This window comes from Mus pahari, chromosome 5, assembly GCF_900095145.1.
Source record: "Mus pahari chromosome 5, PAHARI_EIJ_v1.1, whole genome shotgun sequence".
NCBI lineage: Eukaryota > Metazoa > Chordata > Mammalia > Rodentia > Muridae > Mus > Mus pahari.
This window is the reverse complement of record NC_034594.1, coordinates 14,971,483-14,984,601: the sequence shown is the minus strand read 5'-3', so window position 1 is coordinate 14,984,601 and position 13,119 is coordinate 14,971,483. Positions and strand designations below refer to the sequence as shown.

General features: G+C 44.9%; 1 protein-coding gene across 11 annotated transcripts in view; it reads right to left on the bottom strand.

The window, feature by feature from the left end:
- Dst (dystonin) overlaps window positions 1-13,119 on the bottom strand; it is a 196,767-nt gene that overhangs the window by 45,594 nt on the left and 138,054 nt on the right. For 10 of the 11 annotated variants that reach the window (XM_029539067.1, XM_029539069.1, XM_029539066.1 and 7 more), the window contains 10 exons: window positions 12,458-12,617; window positions 11,965-12,291; window positions 11,389-11,473; window positions 10,179-10,420; window positions 9,138-9,344; window positions 5,800-5,919; window positions 5,502-5,609; window positions 4,193-4,411; window positions 1,851-2,054; window positions 138-369 (listed from right to left, as the gene is read on the bottom strand). In XM_029539067.1, coding sequence (XP_029394927.1) covers window positions 138-369; window positions 1,851-2,054; window positions 4,193-4,411; window positions 5,502-5,609; window positions 5,800-5,919; window positions 9,138-9,344; window positions 10,179-10,420; window positions 11,389-11,473; window positions 11,965-12,291; window positions 12,458-12,617 — 1,904 coding nt within the window. The remainder of the gene's footprint in view (window positions 1-137; window positions 370-1,850; window positions 2,055-4,192; window positions 4,412-5,501; window positions 5,610-5,799; window positions 5,920-9,137; window positions 9,345-10,178; window positions 10,421-11,388; window positions 11,474-11,964; window positions 12,292-12,457; window positions 12,618-13,119) is intronic. The other variant, XM_029539065.1, reaches the window with a different exon arrangement.

The window sequence follows — 13,119 nt, the reverse complement described above, 5'->3', positions numbered from 1 at the left end:
CACACACACACACACACACACACAGAGAGAGAGAGAGAGAGAGAGAGAGAGAGAGAGAGAGAGAGACCCCCATCTCAAAAACAAAAGAAAAGACCAAAATGAACAAGCAAACAGGAAAGCTGAGCCTGTCTCTGCACCTTTGGCGGATGCATCTTTTTCGGTGCCCTCAGATCTGGCGATCATCTCCTCTCCCCTCTGCCTCAGCGTCTCGTACAGCGGCTGCAGCTTCTCCATGTCCACGGACACGCTCTTATTTTCACCAATCTGCTCCTTGATCTTCTCAACCTCAGCAGAGATGGATGGCGGCTGCCGCAGACGCTCCGCAATGCGCTCCAGGCTCTCAAGGATCTGGTCGATCTTGTCATGAAACTGCGAGTAGAAACAATGGGCTGTTGTCACCTCACACTTAAAACGTCCCCCTGACTAAGAGCTGAAGACCCTCTGCCAGCATTTCCATCCAAAAGGTTATATTTGGCTGGTGCATGAAACCATGACCTCTGTGCACTCCCTGTAACACCCTTAGGGGGAGAACACTTGAGTTTCCCATCAATAACTGAATAATTTCATTAAGAAGCTGTTTATCCTCCTTTGTAGCAATATGTAATCCTAACCTGATATTTAATTTTATCACAATTAAACTTATTTTTTTTTCTTTTGATAAGCTGCACATTTGGCTGCCCAAACTGATTATTCATTTCAGACAAGTATGAGCGCATGCAAAACTCATAGTTTTGATTAGGTGGTTTGATTAGGTCCAAAGGGATTTCTTGAGTTGTATATTTCCTCAATTGAGAAAAAAAACATAGAATTAAACAAAATAAGAATATGCCAAATGTTGTATTCCAAGTTTGTATGTAATTCATGGTCAAACACACAACTGGATATAGAGAAATAGTTAATTTCATATTTATGAAGGTGTCATGTACAACTACACAGCATCATAAAACCCTGTTTACTCTAAACTCTGTTGTAGCTTCAAGTTGAGTGAACCAACACTATGCAAGTTAGCTTTAACTTCCAACGGACACAGCCTAGACTCGTCTGAGAGTCACACTTGAGGGAGTTCGCAGATCAGCCTGGCCGCGGGAATATCTGTGGATGACTGTCTTCACTGGGAGTGGATGAGGGAGGGCCCAGCCCATGGTGGGTGGCACCTCTCAGTCGGCCACCAAGCAGTGACCCTCCGTGGTTCCTGCTTCAGCTCCTGTCCTGCTGCCCCATCGCATGACACAAGCTCTCCTGTCCTCTCCATTGCCTCTGCAGCAATGAGGGGGACAGAGAAAACACACACACACACACACACACACACACACACACACACACACACACACAAACTGCCACCCCGATGCCAGCATTCAATGACAAAAAAACAAAACCTTGAAAGCACAGAACCTGCAGGCATTCACAAGATCAACAAAACAGTCTTTACAAAAATCCTACTTCCTACCTAATATTCTCATCATTTTTATCTGGCTTATTGCTCCGGGTTTCCTCTAAATGCTTTTCTTAAGGAAAACTCTACTACTAATAACTATAACAGTTTCTTCTTTCTCCTCCATGAAAAATACTGTGCTCTACTCACGACGGCCCTGAAGCGAGTACCTGATGAGTGCTGCGAGTGCGTTTCCCGCTCACTGAAATTTATTTATTTTATTGTACCCTGGAGGAGGCAGAGAAACCCAAGAGTTGGCTACAAGCAGATCCCACCTCTGAGAGAAAAGGCACCGCACTTAAGAGTCAACCCAGTGACATCGTTTAAGAGGAAGTTTGACCAGAAGGTCCAGGAAAATGCTTTTCATGCTTGGGTGTGGGGAAGAAATGAACTCTTTCCCCAGTGTAAAGAGGATTACCTGGGTGGACTGAGATATGGCCTCATCAAGAACCACAGCTCGCTTTTTGACATCTTCTTTAATTTGACTGTAGAGGGTGTCGGCTGCCACATATTTTTCTTGGATATAAATGCCTTCCTTTGGGCTCAGTTCCAGTAGCTGTGGCCCAGTCTTGTTCATCTTATCTATGTGTGGCTTGTGCTCGGCTATCAGTTCTCGAAGTTGCTGTAATGAGCCAAACAGTCTCTCAGTATCTGAGTCACACCTCCATATTATAGCCGGTCACACCTCCAATGCATCCAGCTGGCAAGAACCACGGAACAAGTCCCCTCCACACCTCAAGGCATGGGTCCAGGTCTCTGCCAGGAGGAGGATCCCCAACACAAGACCAGATGATGTCCAGTCCCGTGTGCCTTTCGGGGGACAGACAGTAATGGTCCAGAGGAAACAGTAAATGTGCATTTCATGGCAAGAGCTGCCCATTTTCACAAGAGCATTGCATCGTCTGCAGAGAAGGGGCTGAGCCATGGCTCTTAGGTGCTTCTTTTTGTATATTTATAACATATGCAGAAACCACTGGGGGAGGGGACCTTGAGAACAGGAAGAATCTCGAGTGGGGCAGGGAAGAAAGGCAGGATACCGGGATTTTAAAAACCTCAAGATAGATACTCATATCGATTACAAAATATTATATTTTAGAACCTAGTCTACATATATGTGGCATACGCATGCTAAATATATTGATTCACTGCTATCAGTTATTACAATTATTTGTGTGTGAAGCTGCAGGTGAGGTGGTGAGTTGCCATGTGGATGCTAAGATCTTAAACCAGTGCTAAGATCAGCGAGCGCTCTTAGCTGCCAGACCATCTCTCCTGCTCTTGTGTATTTCTGTCAACTCTTAAAGATTTCAAGGCTAAGAGATTAAACACACAGCTATACACTGAGCATTACTGCAAGGGGTAACATTGTCTATGAACAACCTGGAGATGTGGCTATAACACCCTTCCCCTTACTCTCATGGCCATTTCTTGCCTCTAGGTGTTTATTCTAAAAGCAGTTGTTTGAGTCACTACGACTGAGATGTTCATGACCTACCTTATGCTAAGAGTCGTGAGGTGACCAGCCACCAGGATTTCTGAGGTGACAAAACTTCATACTGTCAGTTCCGCCTCATTTTAAAGTGTTTCACTCGCTGAATGATTTAGATAAAATGCCATAAAAATTTAACTTTGCCTTAAGCTAACTCTCTTCTGAGTAAGAACGTCAGCTACAGATAGTCTTCCATGCCAATGTGTTTTTAAAAAGTGACGGAGATTGGCAGGAGGAGCCGGGCATGAGTCAGTGGGAAGAAGAGCAGCTACTGCCGCTGCAGAGGGCCTGGGTTCGATTCCCAGCACCCACATGGCAGCTCACGACTGTCCAAAACTCCAGTCCCCGATTATGCAACACCCACTTCTGGCCTCTGAGCACTGTCTATATGTGGTGTAGACATACATACAGGAAAAGAATTGTGCACACAGAACATAAGCAGACAAATCTTAAAAAAAAACAACAAAAAAAAAAAAACAAAAAAAACAAGTTTATCCTATCTTCTAAAATACACTGTCACATCTCCTGGGTTGGTTTTTACCTGCTCCTGACTAGCTTCAGAATACACTGGTACAGACCCAGGAGAACTATCTAGGTTCTGAAGTCTAGAAATGTTAAGGATTCCAGATCTTCTGAGATGTGAGCCCTCTCCCAAACACATGCTTCTAAGTTTCTAGTGGTGTTAATAGTTAAACATCTCCTAAAGGGAGGGCTTCGTGATGCCAGAGTCCCATGTACGCTTCATATACCTAGGTCACCGCTTCAGCATTTCACAGAGTGGAGGTGGGGACAGCCACTAGCTTTCTTGATCCTGCTGATTTGACAGATGCATGCCATTGTACATGTTCTCAGTACTTAGGGGCTTTGCATGCATGATGGCACCTCTGTCCACTTCTACTCTGGTTTCTGATACTGTAGATGGCTCTGACCACTACATAATATATCGAGCAGAGAACACAGTCAACATATACATATGTGGGATGCATTCGATGTACATGTTTGGAAGCATCTCAAAAGCTCACGTCGCTAGCATGTTAAAATGCTGTTCCTTTTCCTACCCAGATGGGCTGTGGTGTGCACTATTTTAAGAAAGTTGGTACGGGGGTCATTTGTACGGCATGTGACAGTTACCCAGCTGCGAGGGAGTGCTGACCACATGCCCCACAGCATTGATTGCTACAATGCCGGGTCTCTGTAGGGTGTGTAGCAGCACTTTAGACATCTTGCTGAAGCCCACCATTCTGGTCCAGGGCTCAGCCTCCCGTTCTCACCCGGTGCTCCTCTTGTTGTCTCCTCAGAGTCTCGTACTCTAGGGCTGGGGCAGGCAGCTGAGAGATGATTCGTTGTGTTTCCGTTAGCCAGGGCCAAAGTTCTTCAAAGGTCTCCCAGAACTGGCTAACGAGGGACTGAGCCCGCTCCAGCTGAAGGTGCCTCTCTGAGTTGATCTGGCAAATGGCATCGTACTTCTTCAGTACCTTGTCCAGTTTTTTCTAGAAAGCAAGATAAGGAAACACGTTTGTCAGGACGGACGGCAGCTGTGGCTTAGAATGTTTTGACCAGTTCTGTACGTTTGGCACAGGGAAGGAAGATGTATGTGAAATGAATAAATAAACAAACGAAATCTGTTCAGATTAACTGCCTCTATGCATATGTTCATGTTAATAAAAGTGAGCACTCCAATTTTTATGCGCAGGCACTAAGACACAAGAAGCAGAACTCTCTAGTACTCTTACTATGTTCTCGGGGTTAGAAAGTAAGTTCACACAAGTCTACCAACAGTTACATGATGATCTAAGGAAAAAGAAAGATTATCTTTCACAAATGGAATCATAAGAACAAAAGTCAATTTAACATAAAATTAATTGCACAAAATCAAAGTAGGGTACGGTGCTATGGATAATCTGTAATTTTATGCATGCTCTGCCTGAAAGAGAACGTATTTTATCTACAATGTAATTTGAGGTATGGCTATTTATATATCTTTATTTGGGGCCTATGTTTACCATAACCATTAGCATGCAGTCATTTCTTTAAGCTCCCCAAGATGTCTGTATATAAGTGGAGCTAACCACCATTCCCTGTGGATGCTTTTCTATCAATCTGCAGAATTATTAAAACTATATATACCTACTGTTTCCTTAGCTACTTAGCTCACTGTTCCCCTACTGGCTTCCAGTGAGTAACTTCACACAGAACGAAGATCTATGTATTTTGGGTTTTGTTTCAGCTTAAAAGTTACAAATGTTCCGGGAGCCTATGACCCATAGATGGCATACCTTATAACTGACATAAGCCGGCATGCCATCCTAACAACACTACAGTTGATATTGACTGAACTGGTTGAATGTTCAACGTGGGTCAGTTAAGGAAACTTTAATAGCTCAGTTGTGTTAATACAGATGGTCCATGGCTATTCTGTAACCTTAAAAGATGCCTGACTTATATGTAATGATTCTGTTGCTTAAACAGCAGCTGCAGATACAAAGTATCAAGTTTCCTCCCCCCGTTCAGGGCTCAGCAGATGCTCAGGGGATACTATTCATTTGGAGTTTACTGGCCAGCATTCAGACAAGGTGGTACCTTCATTGACTGCTTCTCCTCCTCACTGGATGTGGTCATGATTTTATGCCCAGATGTAACAAGTTCATCAATGATGTCTTTGTGTCTCAAAATATCCATGGTAAAAGCCTAGGATTTACCGAACAAAGACAAAATACAAAGACATGGTGTGATTCAGTGAAGGCGAGCAAGCGGAGTAGTTGAAAATAACAAGTTACACTGACAGGGTCTTGGAAAGTCAAACCACATGGATAGATTTTCTAGACTTGGAGCCTGGCGACACCTAACTCAGACTGTGACTGAAAATGCATTTCTTCACCTTTTGAACCTGCAGCTGAGCAGAGGTCTGGTCTTGCTCAAGCCTGATGTCACCCAGAGACGTTAATTTCTTCTGTGTTTCAGTGATCCAGGATAACTCAGCATCTGCCGCTTGGTCAAACTAAACAAAAGATAATAATTAGGTTAGCAGGTTCCTGTGGCTGGTGCCAGAAATATTACCTATTTGCATGACTTCTAAATACCCTGCTTCCTAATTGGAGACTCTCAGTTTCTCTTTCCATAGCATCATAAGAGAACTCTGTCCACAAGCTCTTATGCTCTGCCATACCGTGACATCACAGTTAGGGTGTAAGGATGGCGGGTGCTATGGCGGCCTTTTCAGGTGTCTTACATCCCAAACATTAACTGCTGGAAAAGCTGACAGTAGATACCATTTTAAATAACTTTTTCCCTGTGACATCAGTTCTCAGAAGGGCAGGGAGCGCTGTGCCATCCAAGCACACAGTTCCGTGATAAATAATGAAACACTACCATTTCCTTATTGTAGGGGTTTATGTCTCAATGTGTGTTTACGTATCCATACCCATGTACAGATATTGAAGAATGTGCTCAGACAACTCGTGCACAACATGTAAACGCCCCATAGAACACCGGACTTTGAACGTACTCGAGGTCATTCATAGATGTCTGAGTTTCTCTTCTTCAGTGTACCAGTAATTCATAGCCTGACATAGGATGTTAAAGCCCAGAGTAATCAGGGGAAATTAAAATCCGGAGTTAATACTGTTGGTAATTTAGTGACTGCCTTGCTGCAAATCTAGGTGGGAGTAGAGGAGGGTAATTGGGTAGGAAAAGAGATGGGAGGGGCTCAAAAATAAGTTATAAAGTAATTCTACTTTAAAGACTCTACATAGGGAAATGTCAGGTTGTGGAGGCAGGAGTGAGTTGATGGGTGGGGGAGCACCCTCAGAGAAGTAGGGGAAGGTGGCATGGGATAGTGGGTTTGTGGAGGGGAAACCAGGAAAGGCAATAACATTTGAAATGTAAATAAATAAAATAACCAAAAAAAAAAAAAAAAAAAAAAGACTCGATATTAACACAATGTAAACACTCGAGAAGACAGAACAGACCAAGTTTCTGCATTCCAACAGAAGTACATCTAAAACCCCCAAGCATGGCATATGGACATGCAGCTGAAGTGTCTAGGGCCAGGCAGAGTGCTTTGAATCTTGGGTCCTAAGGATCAATACCCCAAGGGTGATATGTTCTCTGCCATTTCTTTGAGCCTCACCTCACCTATCCAAGGTTAGGTACAGAATGGACAGACTATCCTTACACACCAATGGGCACAGACACAGGCCCGGGAGAATCCTGTTCTCTCTAGCCAAAGAACGTGGGATTGGGCAGCCTAACGAGGCAGGTGACATACAATACCCACTCCAAGCCAATCACATGCCACCACACAAAATGGTAGCTCTGCTCACTCATGCCAAGAGAGGTGGCATGAAGAGCCTAAGGTTTCACCCTTGAGTCTGTGACTATGTCCCTTCCAGGGTGATGTTAAGCAGGGGCCAAAGTTTTATTCCCACTGGCCCAAAGCTAAGAGTCATCCTACAGTGTAGACAGAGAGATGTGGAGTCTGTACCTCAGCCTGCTGGGTAGTAATGACGACACACTTTTCCTTTGCTGTATCCTGCTGGCATCATAACTAATAGACACAGTGAGGAGTCAGGGTCTCCCTTGGCACCCAGTGTTAGACCATCATGGCCTCCCTCACTGCTATCAGGAGAGGCTGTGCAGAGAGCTGGAATGATCAACCCCACCCAACAAAAATGAGGCATATGCCTAGAGCCCAAGGGGATGTGGGGCTTTATCTCCCCTGTCACACCCCCAGTTGTTGCTGCCACACTGAAAATGGATACAGGCAAATAAGATCAAATTTAAATCCATATAAAAACCAGGAAGGGATCTGTCTGCCTCTGGAGGCCATCATGCCTGGCCAATATTGTTTTCTCTAAGGGTGTACATTTTGATGTTTTAGGTTCAAGAACTATGACATTAACCTGATTAATTTAAAACCAAACCTTTGGGAAACACTTGCAAACATTTCTTACTGTAGCTGATCTGTAGTTAGTGACTGGGCAAGCTCCAGTGTGTGCTAAGCAATGTGAACTCAACCTGTCATTCAGTCTGCATCTGTTTTACATCACTCAACAAACTGAACACAGTCAAGTGCTCAAGAAAACCCTGCTCCCAAAGGACACAATATCTGTCTTGTTACTCAGAGAAGGCTTGGGTGCCAGCCCTGAAATGTTCAAATAAATTTTCATGAAAAAAAAATCTGTTATTTTAAAATAGCTGAATCAACTTCAGGAATAAACATACCCACTTTCCTACAACAACGAAGCACACAGATTCCTGCAAACTGTAAAACAGGCAGGCAAACACATTCCTCGGGCATGAATGCTTCTCACAGAAATGTCCCAGGCAGGGAGATATCCTGGTCTTCCACCAGCCTCTGTGATCCTCAACCGGCATATTAAAGGACGGGCAGGGCATGAGGCTTTAGAACCTACAAATTATGATTACGCAAGGCTAGAAAGCCAGCTTCAGAGAGTCCCTCCCATAGTCTGATGTGCTCCCTGCTTTTGCCTGGTGGGACTGAAGAGGCTGGTCACACATCTCCTGCTGGAGGTATCCTACAAACCCATATGACCCCATGCAGAATTTGCAACCCGAACCTCAGGACTTAAATGTAAATATCCACAAGGAGAGAAGTTAAGCTTTCCATTCCCAGGACTGTCTTCACTGTTCACCATTTTCCATAGGGTTGTGGCTAACAGCAGAATTCTCTGAAACTTAGGAGTAGAAACCGTGTGAGCCACAGGCAGGTCAGAAACTATAATTTTTTCCCCTTTTAGTCATCTTTGGAAAAAACTCTACATCAACCAAGAAAACCCTTTCCTTTTTAAAAACAAAGACTTTTTCTTTGCGTACAGAAGCATGACCATGGGACAGTAGCTACCAACCTGCATACTAATTCAAACTGCTCACAGATGCATCAGGCTTAGTCTAGGTACAAGACTAGTGTGAGCGGCACACATGTACCTACACACAGAGTATTCTGTTTGGAAAACGAGGCTTTCCCTGTGTGACAGGTGCTGTCTGTGATGGTAATGGGTGCAGGTGCCTGCTAACCGTGTGTAGATTGGCAGAGCCCTGGTGCTCAGACACAGCCTGGCCAAAGCCTACGGAAAACCCCCAAGTCCATTTCAGAAGCACAGCAATTGGAGTGAGAATCCAGCAGCAAGACGCGTTTGTTCAGGTAAAGACCCTGGGCAGCTCACGTGCACCTAGGCAACAAGGCACTGGTCCCACCTGCTGAGACCTCAGAATGGCAGCGTCGATCTCCTCCAGTTTCTGTGTGATCGTGTCGTTCACCAGTCGGTAGCGTTCGTTGTCCTTGGCGATCGTCTTCTCGAGCCCTTCCCTCGCTCTCCAGGGCACCAGCTCCAACAAGGCGCCGCTCACTTCATTGAGAGAATCCACTAAGGCTTTGTTGCTCCTGACTTCGTTTTTCAGTTCCTTGAGAACATATAAACACATGGGTAAACGCCAGGGCGGGGTCTCCCTCTGTGCCATTCTTGGGTGGGGGTTGGGGTGGGGGTTCTTCACTGGTTGACAAGGCTTGGCCTGGTTAGTTACATCTGAGCTAAACGAATGTCCATTATTTAAAGATGTTTTGCAAATAAATAAATAAGTAAATGAATGAATAAAGTGTTTCCAGAGAAGTTTAGGAGACAGTTCATTTGTTAACATGGCAGGAGTTTATCTTTGAAATAGAAAATAAATATTTGCTGTTCGGAGAAGCAAACTCAAACCAGCTAACATGCTAACATGCTAAGTCATCGGCCTGTCACACGTCAACAGGAACATGGCCTGCGTTGAGGACATGCTGGCGTTGTAAGAGAGTACAGCCTCCCCAACTCATGGGATCCGCGGCTGACACGTTGGGATGAATGCTCAGAGAGGCAGTGTGCTTTTCAGATATTGCCAGGAAAGTCCCCCCTGCTACCCATCTCTGACAGAAATGTTTTACCAACTAAATTACCTGCCTCTGATACAGTGATCATCTTCCTTTACCCCTTTCCCTTCTTTGTTATTCTACCTTGGGCAGGAAATTATATTCTAGTCACCTGTCTCTTAAAGGAAATGGTGGGCCCTGTCTGAACGGTCACCTTACCGCCGGTTTCCACCAGGCCCCGCCCCCCACGGCCACTGTACTTGGAATCCTCACAGATATACCCCCCCTGAGGTGACACATGTGTCTGAATGGTCACCTTACTGCCGGTTTCCACCAGGCCCCGCACCCCACTCCCCCGTAGGTGACACATGTGTGGGAGACGCACGAGTGCCTACTTTCTGTCTCTCTTGCACTTGGCTTGCAACTTCTCCTTTCAGGCCCTGAGTCTCGTAGGACAGCAGTTCCACCTCCACACTGTCCAGCCAGTTACACAGTTCCTTGTGTGTGGACTGCAGCTGGCCGGCGAGCTGCAGCGCGTGCTCTAGGGTCTCCGCTACATCGGCACTCAACTTGGTGATGTCTTTGTACCTGGCTTTTATGGCTTCCAACTTATCTTGAATGATTAAGACTTCGTCACCTAAAATTCCAAGAAGATGTATTATTTCTTACGAAAGAGGAAAAAGTGAGGGGCAGAGAGTCTCTTCAGATACTGCTGATGATACGTCTTGGGCGGGGGGATGAGGACGCACTTTTCTAAAGATGATCTGACCCAAAAGATATCCTCGCTTCTTCCCCAGGACTGCTAAAAATAGAAAGTCCAATAGAAAGGCCTACAGAAACTTCAGTTGTGTGCAGACGTTTTGGAAGAACGACGAGGGCTAAACCTGCCAGCACCCGGGCTGCTGATGTCATGGCTCCCAAGGCGGTTACGTCAGGCGGATATTTAACCTTCCTGTGCTGACTCCTCATTACTCACACTTCCGGGGCTCTTTATCTGCCTCTACTTCCTTTGCAGACAGATGTAAATTATGCCCTAAGCTTCAGACTTCCAAATCAAAGTTCTAGACACTTTATTGCATGCTTTTAACCACAGTGAAGGATAACTGCCCCGAGCGTGCGCATGCACACATGCTGAAACAGATAAGGGCTTTCCTATAGCCAGAGGAACTGCTAAAATAACTTTGCCATGCATCTGTCTTCTTAGTGCTTTCTTCAAGCTTGGAGAAACTAAACCCATGGACTACCTTAACAAGCATCGTTGAGGTGCAGTTTACCTTAAAAAAACAAAATAAAACAAAACAAAATAGGACTGTTTAAACCCATGTATTCATTAGCTTTCAGCAGGGGAAGGCTCCTGTAGCTACAGCACAGGCTTCTCTGGCCAGTGCCCATGCTGAGCGCTTTATGCTATGGGTAACACGCATGGCGTCCACCAAGGACTCAAGTGAGATCCCATTTGAAGCCCTCTTGACTGACTTCCAAGCCATTCTACAGGACGACATCTCAGAGCTGCCTCAAAAGTCAGAAAGGGGTTTGTCATCCCCGAGACCCCTAGCAACTCTGAGGAATGCTGGCCACGGATAACCCGAGCCGGAGGCATCTCACCTGTGGTTTGTTTGAGCAGTTCTAAGCCGTTCAGCAGTGCCTGATCTACACTCTGTTTCCTGAGGAGAATGTCTTCTTGTAGAGCCTAAAAGCACAGGTACCATTTGTGGGGAGACAGGGGAGAGAGCACTTGTTAACCTCAGAGAAGGTTTAGTAGGGGGCAGATCTGCAGAGACATAGCATTTTTAAATGTCTGTTACTCCTCCCTCGCTCTACCCATGCCCTCCCCGTGCTCATCTTCCAGTATGCATGACACGTCTCTTTTAGGTCACACAGTGGGTCTTATAAAAACTGCCTTTGTGGAGGTATTGGTTCCTTATGGGGTCCTTGGATACAAGAGTAATCACACTGAATAAGTAGCAAGAAAGCCAGCTAACTGGATAAATTAAATCTCATATCACTAAAGGTACTGTGTACACACGAGAAAAAGTCTATTGTGAGTTCAATGAATCACACAAATCATAATGGACACAAAATAATATATAACCAATAATAATGGATAAAATTAATAACAACTGAAATGAGAAAAAAAAAAGAAAGAGAAAGAAACAAAAGAAAAGAAACAAATGAAGGTACCCTGAGTTCAGCCTGCTGTCTCCACAGAGCCTCTGTGCTGTGATCCTGGACTGACAGCTTGCTCAGTTTGCCATGCACCTCATTCAGCCAGTTCATCAGCTCAACTTCGTCTTCCCCGAAAATCCTAGCATTGCACAGGGCCTGCTGGAGGAGCTCAGACCTGCTGTGGCTTTTCTCTTGAATCTCAAAGTACCACACTTGCAAGGAGTCTAGCTTACTCTGCACCAAATCTTTGTCCTCCCGGGAGCTCAGGACCTTTAAGGACTGGCCAATGCTAACGGCCTGGTGTAACTGTTTGTTGTGACTGGTGATGTCATCTTCTAAGACCTAAACAAAGTTCAAAAAAGGAAGACAACGAAACAGAACGAAACTGAAAGGGGTGGACAAATGGAAAACGTAAACAGAACCAAAGGATGATCTTTAAAAACGGATTTAGTTTCACAATTATACATAATCTAACAAACGCATGTCACGGGCACGCGACACTTCTTACTTTGTGCTGTGTAATCTGCTCCTCCAGCTTCGGTGCCTGGGTTCCTATGGGCTCTGAGTTTGCCAGCTTCTTTTCTACGGCTGTGAGCCACTCGTTCAGTGGCTCCAGGGTCTCATGAAACTCCTGAGCTACCACAGAGATGCCTTCCAGTTGACGGTTCCTATACGTTTGCCGGGATGAAGGTCAGTTAGGTGTGGAGAACGTGTAAAACCACCAACCAAGATCTTTGGTCAGACCTGCCATACTACACTGAACACGGCTTCCCAGAAGTCACCTAAGGCTGGGCTTTAAGTCTCAGACATCTACAGGGCATGTTAAAATGGCTCTCACTAAATAAAATTAAAGAAGATATCCTTGTTCCTGAACATCACGGAGGGTGAAAGCCACCTCCGCTGAGAATATGCCCGTCAATCATAACCATTTTAAAAGGCAGCAGCAATAGAAACAATGACAAAAAGCACTGCTGGAGACACATTTTTACGACTGGCCTTGCTTGCTATAAATAAGCATTTCAAAAATGAATTTCGATAGAAGCAATAGTCACTGAAGCTATTTCTAACAAGATGGTCAAATAGTGGATTTTAAAACTTGAGGAACCATGACTGCTACATTATAAACACAGTATCAAGTGCATTTGTCAAAAGCAACAAAAGTTACTACTT